Below are 18,433 nucleotides of genomic sequence, written 5' to 3'. Positions count from 1 at the left end.
CACAGTTTGTTGGGGAAGAGTCAACATGGTTTTTGTAAAGGGAAATCATGCCTCACAAATCTATTAGAATTCTTTGAAGAGGTCAACAAGTCTGTGGACAAGGGTGATTCAATGGATATAGTGTACTTGGACTTTCAGAAAGCTGTTGACAAGATCCCTCACCGAAGGCTCTTAGGCAAAGTAAGCAGTCATGGGATAACAGGAAAGGTCCTCTCGTGGATCATAACTAGTTAAAAGATAGGATGCAAAGGGTAGAAATAAATAGTCAGTTTTTGGAATGGAGAGAGGTAAATAGTGATGTCCCCCAGGAATCTGTACTGGGGCAAGTGCTGTTCAACATATTCCTAAATGATCTGGAAAAAGAGGTGAACAGTGAGGTGGCAAAGCTTGCAGATGATACAAAATTACTCAAGATAGTTAAGTCAAGTCCACAAAGACTTACAAAGGGATCTCTCACAACTGAGTGACTGGGCAATATTGATAAATGCAAAATAATGCCCATTGGGCAATGTAATATACTCAGGAAAAAGATCTTGGAATCATTGTGAATAACACATCTACTCAATGTGCAGCAGCAGTCAAACAAACTAACCGAATATTAGGAACCTTTAGGAAAGGGATAGATAATAAGACAGAAAATATCATAGTGTCGCTATATAAATGCATGGTATGCTCACATCTTGAATATTACATACAGTTCTGGTCACCTCATCTCAAAGATATATTAAAATTGGGAAAAGATACAGAGAAGGACAACAAAAATGATTAGGGGGTTGGAACGTCTGGAGAGGTTAAAAAGACTGGAACTATTCAGCTTTGAAAATAAACTACTAAGGGGGGATGTGATAGAGGTCTATAAAATTATGAATGATGTGGAGAAAGTGAATAAGGAAGTGTTATTTACCCCTTCATATAACACAAGAAGCAGGGGGTCACTCAATGAAATGAATAGGCAGCAGGTTTAAAACAAACAAAAGGAAGTACTTCTTCACACGACGTATAGTCAACCTGTGGAACTTGTTGCCAGGGGATGTTGTGAAGGCCAAAATAATAACATGGTTCAAAAAGAGCTAGATAAGTTCTAGGAGGATAGACCACTCAATGGCTATTAGCCAAGATGGTCATGGATGCAAAACTGTGTTCTGGGTGTCCCTAGCCTCTGACTACCAGAAGTTCAGAGTGGATTACAGGGAGTTGATCACTCAATAATTGCCTGCTCTGTTCATTCCCTCTGAAGCACCTGATATTGGCCACTGCTGGAAGACTGGTTAGTGGGCCAGATGGATGATTGGTCTGACCCAGTTAGGCCATTCCTATGAATAGATAATATAAATTAATGAGTTTTGAGGAATATAATTAGCCCTTTTATGCTGACTGTTGCTAGTTTTACTAGTCTCCTCCCTGGTCTCACATTCTTTTAGGCATGGCTAATTGCTAGTGATTCATTTCTGCGATAACTGATTTTTGAGGCATTTGCTGATAGTTTTAATTTAAAAAATAGCAGCTTTAATGTCTGATCAAATCCGGTGAGAAATCCATTCACAGCATTTGCTCTCAAGTTACTAACTACAGAGTTTCTAGCAGTCATAATGCAGGTGTTATCATGGTGATCTTCTAATTTAAGTCACTGCAGAATACTTGGCTGTGCATTGTTCATACATTCATTGTTTTGTCACTTGTGTGATTTATCAAACCAGTAAAAGCACTTGAATTAAAATAAATGTTACGTAAAAAGCAGTCTTTTTGTTATTAGATCTCTGAGTAAGATGTATTGGCTTGGATGCAACAGAAAGATGGAGGGTAACTGCAGAATTTTCCTTTTTTTCTTGGAAGAGGAAGGCAATGCAAATCTCAGATCCTACCTCCTTTTCCTCAATTTGTTCGTAATTCAACACTACTCACCATTAGTACTTACTGCCTAACAGTGCACTGATGTGCAAAATTCTTCAATCTGAAATGCATGTCTAAGTGATACGCATGACTTCTCGTGGCTTGTACAAAGCTAAAAAAATTAAGTTTGTGAATATTTACATTTTATTTATTTAGATTTAGAACACAAAGGCGCACCTGTCTCACGCTTTAGGCCCTCTTAATGTAATATTAAAATTCAGTTAAATTAATGAGGTGCATCTGAAAATTGGCACATTGTTTACATCCTCAGGTATCATGTTGCTAAACATTGGTGTGCTGGTTCACAACATCCCAAATTAAATTATGCTTGCTTTTAGATGTGATTGCTTGTCACATCTCCCGTAATTGTTAAAAATGTCCATGGCAGAAAATGATGGAAAAAACTGAAAAAGAAAGGAATGGAAAGAGCAGTAACTTTTACTTCTCTATCAAGTTGTGATGCAAACAGGGTAATGTTTCAGGATCAGGATAGCCATCTGGTGAGCCATGAGAGTACTAGAATCTGTAGCCCTGTTACATTATCTGTCTTAAAATTTGAACTTTGAATCCCTGTTGCATCTGTGCTGGGCTTTTATGTGGCTCCATCTTCTGAATTTTTGAGTCTGTGCTTCCCAATTTTGGAGCATGCTGGATCAGTCACACCTCACTGGTATCTGGAACAGTTCAAACTCCTTTTGAGTTCTAGAGGATCATTTTGAAGCAGAGATGCTATATACAAATACAGCACAGATGCATGTTGGTTCTCAGAACTATCTTTTAAAGATAGGGAAGGGGCAGCTTAAAGGGGGAAAGAGCACAAAACGTAGGAAGATCTGGTGGATACCTCCTCCCTGTAACAACCACCTCACACTTGCTGATCCCCAAGATTCTGAAATCTTCTTATACCCTGTAGTAACTCATGTTCCAGCCAGACACTCCCCCATTTCATTAACCTTTCTCACTCCTGGGACAAATGCATCTACCTAGCCTCCAACCCCAATTCCCAAGATCTTCATGATCCACTGTAGCAGATTTTCTAAAATCTTTACACCTGTGCATGTGTAAACCTTTTCATTTCTGGAACCCTCTATATTGCTGCAAGAATCCAGTGCCTCACATGCTTATCAAATGAGTGGTGTTAAGCTATATCTTTTTAGGGTATCTTACTGAAGTCTCTGAATGTTTTGGATTTTCTACAAGGAATGTATGTATCTGATTTCAACTACATCCTTGATATAAAATGTAATCTTAAGTACCCTTATATACTCGTTCATAAGCCGAATTTTTTTAGTAAAAAAGGGAAGCACCAGAGACGGGAGTTGGATTATGAATGGGTACAGAAAGGGAGAAGTGGGACAGAGCCCCTCCCCCCAACAAAGAGGGCAAGGAGAGGCAGCACAGCCAACAGAGCCAGAAGGGAAGAGATGAGGCCAGAGTCTCTCCACTTCTGGCCACGCTGCTCTCCCCCCAGTCTCTGAAGCAGCTGCGGGACTGGCAGGCTGCAGATGTGCCGCTCGGCCCTGCCCCCCAGAGCAGGCTGTGGTCGCACTGCCCGGCCTGCTGGAGTACGCTGTAGCTGTGCCGCCTGGTCCAGCCCGCTGGAACATGCTGCGGCTGCGCCACCCAGTCTGGCCCGCCACGCTGCTGAGCCTGCTGAAGCAGCTCCAGCGAGGCAAGAGACATCCTCCCCAGCTAAGGTGGGAAGGGATGGGATGGGGAGAGTCTGGGGGTCCCGGGCTAGGGGTGGGGGTCATGTAGGGGGTGGTCACAGGGGTTACTCCCCTGACTCCCAGCTCTGCGCGCGTGCACACACCCAAAAATAAGTTTCCCCACTAGTTGTGTTCCCAGCCTGTCAGTGTAAGCAGCTGGCACACTGGGACACTGTTTACTTAGGTTTTACCTCCGTGCCTGCAGCTGCTCAAGGTAAACAAACCATCTCGGCCCACCAGTGGCTTATCCTAATGGCCCAGGAGCCAAAGTTTGCTGACCCCTGAATTATAGGATCGGCTTATGAAGAGGTTATAAAAAATTTCCATTTTTACTTATCCATCTTGGGGGTGGGGAGAGTCGGCTTGTAAACGAACCGGCTTGTGATTGAGTATATATGGTTACTTATTTTTATTATTAGAGGTAGCACCACCTATTATTACAGTTGTATGACACTTCCTCTTATAAGACCCTGTTTTCAGTTGCTTATCCTTTGAAAAACTTTTAGCCATTTGGACTAAAGTTTTCCATGCCAAGTGTCTGTGTCAGCTTGAGCTTTTTTTGGAAAATTTCAGATAAAATGGTTAAGAAATTTCCAAGAATGAGGCTAGGGAAAATTGCATTGCTGTGCCCATATTTAAAAAAAAAAATCTTGACCTTTTGGACATGTCTGGTGCCTCCATGCTTTGAAGTAGGGGCTTAATTTGGCAAGGGGATGTTAAAGAGATGACTACTTCTGTCCCTTGAAAATTTGTGCACATTTGGACTAGCTTACGAACCTATGAAAAATTGCAATTCACACAGTCTCAGCAGAGACTTCGTTGATTTTTAGCAGTTAAATCTCTGAAGATTCTGTACTCACTAAGCCTACATGAGCCTCACTACTCCTAGTGTTGCCCAACCTCACATACGCCATCCCTACAGAGCAACTGAGGACTCTGCATCCCCTCACAACTCCTACATGTGATTTGATATTCACATGTGCCATCCTCATAGAGCGACTGTGCATGCTCCAGCCAAGGGCTGTGGGGACAAGAATACTTACCCTGTAATGAATGTTCCCAGTTTCTGTGGGCCAGGGTGGGGCCGGGCACCAGAACTGAAAGCAGAGACTCTGTATTTCCTGTACTCTCAATGATCCCATGCTGGCACTTAAGCATCATGTCTGAGGAGGAAATGGTGTGATTCAACTGCAAAGGGGACAAAAGTGAGGGTGAGGGAGAGAAGGGTGAGACAAGGAGTCTGGGACTGGAGTTTGGGGAGAGAAACTGTGACCAGAAGTTGGTGGGGAGGCTGTAGTGGAGGAGTGAGGAGTAGTCTGGGATTGCTTGGGCAGCAAAGCTGGGACTAAAAGCTGGGGGTGGAGAATGGAACTGGTTGGGCAAGGACTATGGGTTTGGAAGCCATGTGGTGGGAGTCTGGATCCTGCCTGCTTGAGGACGAAGACTGGGACTGGAAGCTAGGAGGAGACTTCGACTGTGAGCAAGTGTCATGGATATAGGTTGGAAGGTTTTTGTTTTTTAAATGAAGGAAAAAACCACTATTGCTGCAAGTTTTTTCTGCTTTGGTAAACATGCACGTAAGCTTGAAACTTTTGAAGTACACTGTCCTTCGAAACTGCATGCATGCTGCCTATATGCTAGTGTCCCACTATCTCAGGGCATATGAAGGGGCATAACCCCAACCACCACTCTCTTCTTCTTGACCATCATTAGCAACAATCTAGAAATGATGTCCATTGCTTCATTGTTAGTCCTCTTCTTTTCTTCTCCTTGGGAAAACTTTGCTTTTTCATTAAAATAGTTAATTATTATTAAAAACAGTGTTAGTTTTCCTCTGTTGAGTGTTTACGTTTTCTTTAGGTTCCATTGAGTTTCCTCAGCACTGATGTGGGTGCTCCTATATTGGTAGAAACTAAGACAGTAGGCTTCAAACAGTGCCTCTCGTGAGAATTTAACATCTCTCTTGGAGAACCACACAGGATGTCTTTGGTTTAAGAAACGGGCACCTTTCAGATTGGTGCTCAATTCATAAATCCATTTCTACTCACCTTTGTTACACCCAGGAGAGCTGACTCAGACTAAGCTTCTTAGACGAGGCCATGTGAGTATCTGTCTTAGGAGCAGAAATGCCAGCGGAATCCGGTCTGAGATCCTGGTCGCACTCAGCTGAGTCTGAATCTAGAAGAGTGTTCTGAGCCTAAAGACACTTTGGCATAGTTTGATCTGACTTATGCTTTCCAGACCCCAGTGCCAAAGATGAGGCATCTTCACAAATCCTGTTAACCTCACAATCCCATTCGCAGAAGCTCAGAATTGTGAACATGAAGGGATTGACTCCTCTTCCAGCTGCTGCCTCAGGTTCTGTGTTGAATTTTTGAGGCAGGCCTATAGAGTCTTCAGAAAACTGATGTCACTTGGTAGCTGGGCCCTTTAAAGGGAACTAAACTCAACTCCACCTGTGACACAATTTGCTTGCCTCTCCAGATGGAGAAAATGGGTAATGGCAGGTGACAGGCCTTTTGGGGAAGAGGTAAGAAAAGGCCTATGGAAGAGTCCTCTTCCTCTCCCCCCCCACCCCCCCCCAAAAAAAAGTGGGGAGAGACAGGTCTCTCCAGAGGATGATGGGAAACTGGACACAGAAGGGCTGGAAGAAGATCCTCCAAATCTAAGTCACCCAAATGCCCCTCTCTAGAGGAGTAGGCTTACCTAGTTTCCTACATGACTGAGGCACTCTAACTTACAGTAATGGAGAGTGAGACCCCCATGATATTCCTCCTCCAGAGATGACTCCCTTTCAGTTCACCTTTCTATCATAAAGATAGTCAAGATAGATTGTGCTGATCTACATGCTTCTACAACAATCCCAAGGTCATTTCGGAAGCTGTACAAGCTGGAATTCTCCTTCTATAAGATCTGTGATTTTCAGCTGAAAATGGGCCAAACCATTTCTTCTCACAGCTTGCCCTCAAATCCGGTGTCTCCCTTAAGAATCCATTTGAAAGGAAAGTGAAGAACTCTGTCAGATACACCTAGAAGCTAGGTTGCCCAGATTTATAGCACAGTTGACATCTTTGCATTGCAAGAAATGGGCCAGTAGATTTTTTTTTTTTGAGAGTTCTAATATGCTTTTCTCTTTTAAGATTCTCTCTCTCCTCTCCATTGACTGCACATGCATTAGGCAGCTGGTTTGGTCTTGAACCTAAAATCAGTACTTCAAAGCAAGAGAGTCTCATATTGTGTAGGACTGAAACTTGTTTCTCTAATTTGGCTCTTCAGACGATAGGAAAGCCCAAGTTTATTTAAACTAAAATGTGTGTGTGGATATATATATATATCATATTTCATTTACTTGCATGAAAGATGCCTTCTATTGCTGTATCAATCTCATTTGGACTTTTTTCTCTTACCTCATTAATCCCACACTCCACCTCCCTTTTTTATTGTATCTTTTTAATTTTTTAGCCCTTCTTGGGTCTCCAGCTGGTGGAATCCAGAATTCAATTGGCTCTGTTGGAACGGGCCAGCAGAGTACTCCTTCATTAAGTAATCCTAATCCGATTGACCCCAGCTCCATGCAGCGAGCCTATGCTGCTCTTGGACTACCATATGGCAACCAGCCACAGACACAGTTGCAGCCGCAGGTACAAGGCCAACAACCAGCACAGCCTCAAGCTCACCAGCAAATGAGGACCATAAATCCACTAGGTAGGTGAAGAAAATAGCAGTAGAAATGTGTTCTGTAATAATAAACTTAATTGCAGCCTAATCCAGAAAATGAGGAAAGTTCAGGCATACTGATATGATTGCATATAGATAATGACTTTTTTGTTTAGATTGAGTAATGAAACAAAATTTTATCTTTAAGCATACGTTCATTCAATCTGTTAGAAAAGTAGGAAGTTCAGTTTATGCCAGATATAGCTGATGATAGCTACTTTCGGAAAAGTATGATTAGCAGTTAAACATATCACAGATTTTGTTGTTGCTCATAGTGCTGTTTGTATTTAGGCATAATTCCTTATGGATTTTATCTTGTTTAATAAAGCATGTAAATCACCCATATTAAGATTGTTCCGCTTCAGCAGATACTAGATAGACTGAGTCAATATGATGGATAAATTGTCAGCACTGTTATGTTCTCTCTTGTGGTTATGTAAGCTCATCTCAGATCTCATGACTTTAGAATTTTAACTGTCAGTTTTATAATGAAAACAAGTGTGCCAAAAATTATAGTATTTCTAATTTCCGTTGATGAGTAGTTTATTTCAGGAAATGCCACAAGAATTAGATGTTCATGCACACGTGTTTATCATATATAACAAAAAAAAAAAGTTTATTTCTCATTTCTTAACCAAGATCAAAATGCCATTTATGTGACATTTATTATCAAAATTCTGAAGTAATACCTAAGGACACCAGTTTTGTTTCATTTTTTCCCAAAGGAGCTAACCAGATGAACCTTTCTGCAGGAGGGATAACAACAGACCAGCAAGCTAGTTTAATCTCAGAAACTACTCTTCCAACATCCCTGGGGACAACGAAGTAATGCACGCATTTTATATTCTTGCTATTTTAAAGATTTGTTTGCATAGAGTGTAAGTTTTTAAATGAAGAATATGCATTGTGCGATATGATTTTATCGTCGTATCTTCTGTTGTAACAATTAATGCTGCTCTTTGGCCACACGCTTTCCCACCCCCATTGCCATTTCAAACCTGCACAGCTCCCAGCACAATTTTTCTTCAAACTTTTGACTTGAAAATGCATTTCTAAAAGTAGAAAATTTTATTCTTCTTTGAGTGCTTGCTCATATCCATTCCAATTAGGTGTGCGTGCGCTGCGTGCACGTTCGTCGGAAGATTTTTACCCTAGCAACACCCGGCGGGTCGGCAGGGCGCCCCCTGGTGTGGTGCCGCTATGGCACCGGATATATACCCCTGCCGACCCATCCGCTCCTCAGTTCCTTCTTACCGCCCGTGTCGGTCGTTGGAACAGAGGAGCGTGGCTTAGCTGATCTCCACTTCCCTAGCTATTCACCGTTCTAGTACTTATTGTGTATATATAGTTGTATAGTTATAGTTGTAGTTTATACTTTATTAACCTTTATTAACGTAGTTAGTGTATATACTTAGAGGGTTGGGGATTAGCCCCTTCCCCTCTCCCAGTGCCCAGGCCCATGCCTGGTTCACCGGGCTTCAAACCGTGCTCGGCCTGCCGCCGGCCGATGCCAACGGGAGACCCTCACGACTCCTGCCTGAAGTGCCTGGGGGAATCCCGTCTCACAGATAAGTGCCGGATTTGCAAATCATTTAAGCCGCGGACAAAAAAGGAGCGAGACTTTCGCCTTAAGCAGCTCCTAATGGAGGCGGCCCTCACTCCTCCAGCCTCGGCACTGAGTGCCGCACAGTCCGCACCGGGGAGAAGTGCCTCGTCGGCACCGGAGAGTGCCGGCACCGCCAAGACGCCCTGGCACCAGCCGGCACCGGCACAGAAGACAGCCCGGCACTGCTCCCTCTCCCCACGTGCCAAGAAGGCCAAGGCTCCTGTGGCTCTGTCATAAACAGATAGCTAAGGGTTAATGTCTCTTTCACCTGAAGCACCTGACCAGAGGACCAATCAGGAAACCGGATTTTTTCAACTTTGGGTGGAGGGAATTGAGTGTCTAAGGTCTTTGTTTTCCGTCTGCCTGCCTTCTCTGAGCTTTGGAGAAGTAGCTCTACTTTCTAGTCTTCTGTTTCTAAGTGTAAGGACAAAGAGATCAGATAGTAAGTTCTATGGTTTTCTTTTCTTTGGTATTTGCATGAATATAAGTGCTGGAGTGCTTTGATTTGTATTCTTTTTGAATAAGGCTGTTTATTCAATATTCTTTTAAGAAATTGCCCTGTATTGTGTCATCTTAATACAGAGAGACTATTTGTATTTTTTCTTTCTTTTTTTATATAAAGCTTTCTTTTAAGACCTGTTGGAGTTTTTCTTTACTGCAGGGAAATTGAGTCTGTACTCACCAGGGAATTGGTGGGAGGAAGAAATCAGGGGAGATCTGTGTGTGTTGAAGTGGCTAGCCTGATTTTGCATTCCCTCTGGGTGAAGAGGAAAGTACTTTTTGTTTCCAGGATTGGGAACAGAGAGGGAGATTCACTCTGTTTGGATTCACAGAGCTTGTGTCTGTGTATCTCTCCAGGAGCATCTGGAGGGGGGAAGGGAAAAAGGATTATTTCCCTTTGTTGTGAGACTCAAGGGATTTGGGTCTTGGGGTCCCCAGGGAAGGTTTTTCAGAGGGACCAGAGTGCCCCAAAACACTCTAATTTTTTGGGTGGTGGCAGCAGGTACCAGGTCCAAGCTGGTAACTAAGCTTGGAGGTTTTCATGCTAACCCCCAGATTTTGGACGCTAAGGTCCAAATCTGGGACTAAGGTTATTACAGGCTCCAATACCCGCGCCGCAGTCAGAGCATCAGCCAAGACCGAGTCGCCCAGCACCAACAATTGCCGCAGCACCAGCGATCCCGGCACCATTGATTCCGGCCATGCAAGAGCCGTCAAGTCTGGTGCGTGACAGCTCCCCGGCACATGCCTCGGTAGAGCTTCTCGTTCCCACCACGCCAGAGACCTTTTCAACGGTGAGGGAACTCATTGCTCTAACAGAGCCACCCTCCCTCAACTCCCGGCACCGCCGGTACGGGTTGTTGCGTCAGTGGGGAAGCCGGCCCTGGTCAGGCCACCTTCCATCGATGCCGCAGGCAGGCACCACTCGAGGTCTTGCCAGCGTTCCCGATCTCGCCGCCGGTTCCGGTCCAGGCACCGCTCGCAGTCCCGGTACCGGTCCCCTTCTCGGTACTGGTTGTACTTGCGGCACCGCTCAAGATCCCACTCCCCGCACCGGTACTCTAGACGGTGATCCAGCTCCCGGCACTGTTCTCGCCGCAGCCGCTCTCACCACCGAGCTTCACGATCCCGGTCGACCTCCCGGCACTGCACTGGTCGCAGGTCCCGGTCAACCTCTGGGCACCGGTACGACTCCCGGTACTGCTCTCCGGCACGGCACGATGTACTGTACCCTGCGCATGGGGCCCCTCCTCACGTGCATTCTGCTCCGCCATGGCCATCCCGGCACCCATCTGAGTCTTCGCACGCTGACAGCGCCGTGTATGGGGACTCAGACCCGCAGAACCGTCTCCTTCAGGAGGCTCAGGGCATGGAACAAGCACCTCAGTGGTCCTTCTGGACGCCTTGGGCATATCATCAGGCCCAAGGCGAGCCTGCAGTACCATCTCGTTCCGCCCTGTCGGAACACCGAGCACCAGAGGCCACTGTTAGCCGCCATCCTCCAGCGGGTACAGACGACTCGGCTCTGGGGCCGGACCCTCGGGTGTTCCCGGACCCTGATGTTCCTCAAGAACAGGAGTCACTGCATGATCCAGTCATGCCGGGTCTGTCTTCCTCTTCATCACCAGACGAGGCAGTGGCTGGTACCAACTCATCAGGCCCGCCCCCGATTGACCTCCGAGCCCACGAGGACCTTCTAAGGCGAGTCGCCTTAAATATCAACCTCCAGGTGGAGGAGGTCCCAGAGGTGGAGGACCCGGTCATAGACATATTGTCGGCAGATGCGCCAACTCGCGTGGCTTTGCCATTCATACGGTCTATCCAAGCCAAAGCAGACACCATTTGGCAATCTCCGGCGTCTATCCCTCCTACGGCCAGAGGCGTGGAAAGGAAGTACATGGTATCCTCTAAAGAGTACGAATATTTATATACTCATCCTCCACCATGCTCTCTGGTCGTTCAATCTGTGAATGAGAGAGAGCTCCATGGCCAACAAGCTCCTGCCTCAAAATCGCGGGAGGCTATAAGGATGGATCTATTGGGGCGTAAAGTCTACTCCACCGGACGCCTCCAACTGCGAGTGGCCAACCAACAGGCCCTACTCAGCAGATACAATTATAACACCTGGCAGTCGGTGGGTAAATTCGTTGAACTGGTTCCACAGGACTCCTGCCCAGAATTCCAAGCCCTTCTGGAGGAGGGGAAGAAAGTGGCACGGACTTCCCTGCAGGCCTTGCTCGACGCTGCTGATTCGGCTGCCAGAACTGTGACCTCGGGCATTACAATGAGGAGAATATCATGGTTGCAGGTCTTGGGTCTACCTCCCAAACTGCAACACACTATTCAGGACCTTCCGTTTGAGGGACAGGGCCTTTTCTCTCAGAAAACGGACCCTAGACTCCAGAGTCTCAAAGACAATCGAGTCATAATGCGTTCCCTCGGGATGCATACTCCGCAAACCCAAAGACGGTCCTTCTGTACCCAGCCTCAGCGCCCTTATCCCCCGCCCAGGCCACGAGAAGACTTTAACAGGAGCCGTGGTCACGGGAACCGCAGGAGACAATCAGGTTCCCAAGGGGGCCAGAATAACGCTCCCGCCAAACCATCTTCGGGACCAAAATCGAAATTTTGAAGGTGCGCCCGAGAGCAGAGCACCAGTCCTTTCCCAGGATCCTCTTCAGTTCTCCAACCGCCTTTCCTCCTTCCTCCCTGCGTGGGCCCAATTAACCTCAGACCGTTGGGTCCTACGCACGGTGGAATTTGGATACCGCCTTCAATTTGTTTCACCCCCTCCCTCTCACCCGCCCTCCCCGTCCCTCTTCAGGGACCCCTCTCACGAGCAATTCATCTGGCAGGAGATTCGCACGGTCCTCTCAATTGGAGCTATAGAGGAGGTGCCGGAGGAGTTCAGGGGCAACGGATTTTACTCCCGATATTTCCTAATTCCCAAGGCAAAAGGAGGTCTCCGTCCCATCCTAGACCTGCGCGGTCTCAACGTCTTTCTGAAGAAGTTGAAGCTCCGCATGGTGTCATTGGGGACCATCATCCCATCCTTGGATCCCGGAGACTGGTACACTGCTCTCGACATGAAGGATGCATACTTTCACATCTCAATTTACCCTCCGTGCAGACAGTACCTACGGTTTATGGTGCACCACCAGCATTTTCAATTTGCGGTTCTTCCGTTTGGCCTCTCCACCGCCCAGCGCGTGTTTACAAAGTGCATGGCGGTAGTGGCTGCCTTTCTCCGTCGTCGGCGCATAAGCGTCTTTCCTTACCTAGACGACTGGCTGGTTCGCGGGACATCCGAGGCCCAAGTCACCAGAGATATGGCTGCCATCCCGAGCCTATTCGAGCGATTGGGCCTCATGATCAATCTAGAGAAGTCCACTCTGGTGCCCACTCAAAGAATAGAATTCATTGGGGCCATTCTAGACTCCAAGCTCGCAACAGGCTCCCTTCCGTTACCCCGGTTTCGGACGCTAGTCTCGGCCATAGAAAGCCTTCAAACTTTCCCGATGACCTCGGCCCGTACCTGCCTCAGCCTTCTCGGTCACATGGCTGCGTGCACTTCTGTAACCAAGCACGCCAAACTACGCCTGCGTCCCCTCCAAGCCTGGCTTGCCTCAATTTACCGCCCAGGCAGGGACTCCATAGATATGGTCGTCACCGTTCCTCAAACCGTCTTAGGCTCCCTCAACTGGTGGCTAACGCCTTCCCTGGTGTGCGCAGGGATGCCGTTCCAACTGAGACAACCCTCAGTGTCCCTAACAATGGACGCCTCATCTCTTGGCTGGGGGGCACATCTAGGCCATCGCCGCACGCAAGACCTCTGGTCAGCTCAAGAGCTGTCCTTGCACATAAACGTCCGGGAGCTGAGAGCAGTCAGCCTCGCCTGCCAGACGTTCCAACAACATCTACAGGGCCGTTGTGTTCTAGTGCTTACGGACAACACAACAGCAATGCACTACGTCAACAAGCAGGGCGGGACTCAATCCTCCCCCCTTTGTCAGGAGGCGATCCAACTGTGGGAATTTTGTATAGCCCACTCTATAGACCTTGTAGCGTCCTTCCTCCCAGGAGTCCGGAATACTCTGGCAGACCATCTCAGCAGATCCTTTCTCGCCCACGAGTGGTCGGTTCGCCCGGACATTGTTCACTCCATCTTCCAGAAGTGGAGCTTTCCCCACATAGACCTGTTCGCTTCCCGCAACAACAGAAAGTGTCAGAGGTTCTGCTCCTTCCAGGGTCTCGCCCTGGGCTCAATATCGGATGCCTTCCTAATCTCTTGGGCGAACCACCTGCTTTATGCCTTTCCACCCTTCCCGATGGTGCACAGGGTTCTCGTAAAGCTTTGCAGGGACATGGCTCGACTGATTTTGATAGCCCCTGCGTGGCCCCGGCAACACTGGTACACCACGTTACTGGACCACTCGATAACTGACCCGATCCCCCCTGCCCCTCCATCAGGACCTGATAACGCAGGACCACAGCAGGCTTCTCCACCCAGACCTGCAGTCCCTCCACTTGACGGCTTGGCTCCTGCATGGTTAACCCGATCGGAATTACACTGCTCTGCCCCAGTACAAGAGATACTCCTGGGTAGCAGGAAACCCTCTACCCGGTCTACTTACTTAGCCAGGTGGAAACGATTCTCTTGCTGGTGTCACACACTGGATGCTGCACCTATGGAGGTTTCCATCCCCACTATTTTGGATTACCTCTGGCATCTCAAACAACAGGGCCTTGCAATCTCATCCTTGCGAGTACACTTAGCAGCTATCTCTACTTTCCACCCCGGTGAAGGCGTTTACTCCGTCTTCTCCCACCCGGTGGTTTCGAGGTTCCTCAAAGGCCTGGAGCGTCTATTTCCTATTGTGCGACGCCTCGCTCCTTCCTGGGACCTCTATTTAGTTCTAACAAAACTTACATCCCCCCCGTTCGAGCCATTGGCAACCTGCTCACTCTTATATTTGTCATGGAAGACTGCCTTCCTGGTAGCCATTACATTGGCTAGGAGAGTCTCTGAGCTTCGGGCTCTGATGGTGGACCCACCATACACGGTGTTCCACAAGGACAAGGTCGAGCTACGCCCACATCCAGCATTCCTCCCTAAAGTAGTCTCGGCCTTTCATCTCAACCAGGACATATTCCTCCCGATCTTCTTCCCCAAACCGCACGCATCATGTACGGAGCAGAAGTTACATTCGCTTGATGTCCGTAGGGCACTCGCCTTCTATATTGACCGTACGAGGCCCTTCCGCAAAACGCCCCAACTTTTTGTTGCAGTGGCAGACCGGATGAAAGGCCAGGCCATCTCTACCCAGAGGATTTCGTCCTGGATAACAGCATGCATTCGGGCGTGCTACGATCTAGCTCACGCCTCTCCGGGTCGTATTACCGCACATTCGACCAGTGCTCAGGCCTCATCGGCCGCCCTCTTAGCTCAAGTACCTATTTAGTAGATATGCCGAGCAGCTACATGGTCTTCGGTACACACCTTTACCTCCTATTATGCCCTGGTCCAACAATCCAGAGACGATGCAGCCTTCGGCTTAGCAGTCTTGCATTCTGCAGTTTCTCACTCCGACCCCTCCGCCTAGTTAAGGCTTGGGATTCACCTAATTGGAATGGATATGAGCAAGCACTCGAAGAAGAAAAGATGGTTACTCACCTTTTGTAACTGTTGTTCTTCGAGATGTGTTGCTCATATCCATTCCAAAACCCGCCCTCCTTCTCCACTGTCGGAGTAGCTGGCAAGAAGGAACTGAGGAGCGGACGGATCAGCAGGGGTATATATCCGGTGCCATAGCGGCGCCACACCAGGGGGCACCCTGCCGACCCGCCGGGTGTTGCTAGGGTAAAAATCTTCCGACGAACGTGCACGTGGCGTGCGCACACCTAATTGGAATGGATATGAGCAACACATCTCGAACAACAGTTACAAAGGTGAATAACCTCTTTTCTTTTATGTACTTGTTCCGTATACTTAACAGCTATGTTTCTATATCTCATAGATTTCCTGTCTTTTAATCTTTGTTCCAATATCTCACAACACCTAAACAGTTTTAAAAGAATTAAATTAATGAGCCTCTTGACAATGGCAAGTAGCATCAATGAAACCTCTGAAGTGGTAGCAGTTTCCTTTTCTGCCCTCAAATTCCATGATTTCATTGCTTTTTATATTGCAGTTTGATGTCTTCACAGTTTCATTTTAAAATCTTTGTAACTGTGGCTGTCAGTGAAGAAAATTGTTCTAAAAATAATTCTTCTGTTTCATATATGAAATGGGCAGTTGTGTTCCACACTATAACATTCCCTTGTTTGTCTTTCATTTCAGTCCACTAATGAATGATGGCACAAATTCTGGCAATGTTGGAAACCTCAGCTCATTGCCAACAGCTGCACCTCCTTCCAGTACGGGGGTCAGGAAAGCATGGCATGAACATGTCACTCAAGACCTACGCAATCACTTAGTCCATAAACTGTAAGTATTTACCATGATGGGAGACTTTTTCTTAAATATTTACATTCCTTGATTAGTGACTTGCTGTATGGAAGTGTCTGAGTTGGGAAATTGTGGAAACCACATGAGTGGATTTTGATGTTACCAATTGAAATATCATTAATTAATGAAGTTTGATGTATTCATCAAACCAGCAAAGAGTCCTGTGGCACCTTATAGACTAACAGACGTTTTGGAGCATGAGCTTTTGTGGGTGAATACCCACTTTGTCGGATGCATATAGTGGAAATTTCCAGGGGCAGGTATATATATGCAAGCAAGAAGCAGGCTAGAGATAATGAGATTCACTCACGAAAGCTCGTGCTCCAAAACATTTGTTAGTCTATAAGGTGCCACAGGACTCTTTGCTGCTTTTACAGATCCAGACTGACACGGCTACCCCTCTGATACTCATCAAACCAGTGGCTCAAGACATTGGTAATGGGATTATTATAGCAACTGAAAAGTGAGCACCTGGTAGTTGAAGGCCTACGTGATTTTGTGGTCTGGGTTCAGTTCGTGTTGGAGAAATGTACACACCATAAAAACCACCATCACAGTTTGCAGTGATGGGTGCCCTGCAGGAAATCTCAGCAGATGACCCTTAGAGATTGAGCTACCTTCTTAACCCTATTATCTCTCCAGCTCAGGTTTCAGGTTCTGAGGACAGTGCTAGCAAATATCCATTGCCTCCGCCCTTGCTGTATCTGTTTTGTAAATAAAGGACTTCATTCACTTGCATTGACAGTCTAAATGCATTTCACCATTACTAAATTCACTTAAATAATTGTGGGGGAGCGGTTGGACAGTGTTTCTCTTAAATAGTGTTAATGTATGTTGTGTATACAAAGTTTAACGATTGTAAAGAATTATAAATGTACATTTAAAGAGATGGATTTTATGTTTTTTTCCCTGTAGCGTCCAAGCCATCTTTCCCACTCCTGACCCAGCAGCACTGAAGGATCGCCGCATGGAAAACTTGGTGGCTTATGCCAGGAAAGTGGAAGGGGATATGTATGAATCTGCTAACAGTAGGGTATGTTACCTCATTGCAGACATTCACTGCACTTTAGTGAATTGTTCATATTTTAAATCTGACATGTACAATGAAACCTGCTAAAAACCTTTCTTTTCATTTCACTACACGGCAGAAAATCTCCCAATGCTTTCAGTGTATATTACCTTGTTTTATAGCAGAAAACCTAACAAGCTCAACTGCATAGGTGGTTTTTGCAGTCCTTATTATCATACCCCATTCATCCACCAAACAAGGTCATTACTGGGAGGATCTTCCTATCTGCAGAGAGGAAGCAGGCCCTCTAAATCAGGGTTTCTCAGCCTATGGGTGAAGACCCAAAATTAAGTGGCCAGAATGTTTTGGGGATCACATGACAGCTCCTGTGGCTCCTATCCCACAGGGCTGGCTTCCCTGTGCCGAGCTTTGCAACCTCTAGGGTCCCAGCACCACTCAGATTTTGCCCAGCCATCGTGATGATGGGGGTCCAGGTAGGCCAAATTTGAATGAGTGGCGCTGCAACCCCATGAGCCAGGTGATAACTCTACCAACAAAAGTTTGGTCCAGTTGGGGGCAGAGCCAAACCTGAGCAGTGCTTCAACCCCGGAGGTTGCAACACCTGAAGTGGAGAGCCAAGCCCAGCCAACCCCACAGCATAGGAGCTGCAGGAGCCACCATTTTGTGGGGGTGAGTTCTTGGCAGGACTCAACCCCCCCCCAGAGGGCAGGATCTGACTGAAACCACCCCAGGGCATGATCATAACCAGGGTTAGGTGAGTGGGACAACAGAGACCTGGGGTGACTTAGGCCAGCCCCATACTGCAGGGCTTGGGGAGGAAGTGCTGCCTCCACCCCCTGACTCATCTCAGTGAGCCATCGAGCCTCTCTAGGTTGTACGGGGTGCAACCAAAAAATTGGGGTAATGTGACCCCACCACCACCACGTTCCTCCTCTGATAGGGGGCACAGCTATGCTTACTTGCCGCAGGCGTTAAAATGTCCAGTTACTGGCTCTGCCCCAGGGCCTCCACCCCCAGACTATTTACTAGGTTGCGACAGGCCATAAACATTTACAAATGGGTTCTGAACCCAAAAAGATTGAGAACCAGTGCTCTGAATAAATGTAAGAGCATAAAAACTTCCTGTATATCTCAAAGTAGTGCTAAAATGTTCCAGTATTCTCTTTCAAGAATTGTGGAAATTGATCCTCGCTCTTTGGATGTCTCCCTCTAGCAAACTAGTTGAGAAGCTTCCACAAGCCATATGTGCTGGGACCACTCCCTCTACTTTAATTTTTGGGTGTAGGCCCAACTGCACTTCAGGTTCTTGGGATTGCTTGAAGGTGCATTGGGCTTTGAGTGCGCAGCTCAGCATCCTTGATAGTTCCCTGGCTGGCTTTGTCCTTCCTTTTCCCTTTTGTTTTGACATCTCTTATTTGTAAATAATTATTTTTAAGGGCTTTTCTCTGTCCATGCCATTGAAGACATCATTC

The 18,433-nt window shown here is 46.8% G+C and overlaps 1 protein-coding gene across 6 annotated transcripts in view; it reads left to right on the top strand.

The window, feature by feature from the left end:
• CREBBP (CREB binding protein) overlaps window positions 1-18,433 on the top strand; it is a 195,676-nt gene that overhangs the window by 103,913 nt on the left and 73,330 nt on the right. For all 6 annotated transcript variants that reach the window (XM_050968023.1, XM_050968022.1, XM_050968021.1 and 3 more), the window contains 4 exons: window positions 7,062-7,304; window positions 8,042-8,141; window positions 15,764-15,910; window positions 16,847-16,964. In XM_050968023.1, coding sequence (XP_050823980.1) covers window positions 7,062-7,304; window positions 8,042-8,141; window positions 15,764-15,910; window positions 16,847-16,964 — 608 coding nt within the window. The remainder of the gene's footprint in view (window positions 1-7,061; window positions 7,305-8,041; window positions 8,142-15,763; window positions 15,911-16,846; window positions 16,965-18,433) is intronic.

The sequence above is a fragment of the Gopherus flavomarginatus genome, chromosome 9 (genome assembly GCF_025201925.1).
Source record: "Gopherus flavomarginatus isolate rGopFla2 chromosome 9, rGopFla2.mat.asm, whole genome shotgun sequence".
In the NCBI taxonomy this organism is placed as follows: Eukaryota; Metazoa; Chordata; order Testudines; family Testudinidae; genus Gopherus; species Gopherus flavomarginatus.
The sequence above is the reverse complement of the archived record's forward strand: the minus strand, read 5'-3'. Positions and strand labels throughout refer to the sequence as shown.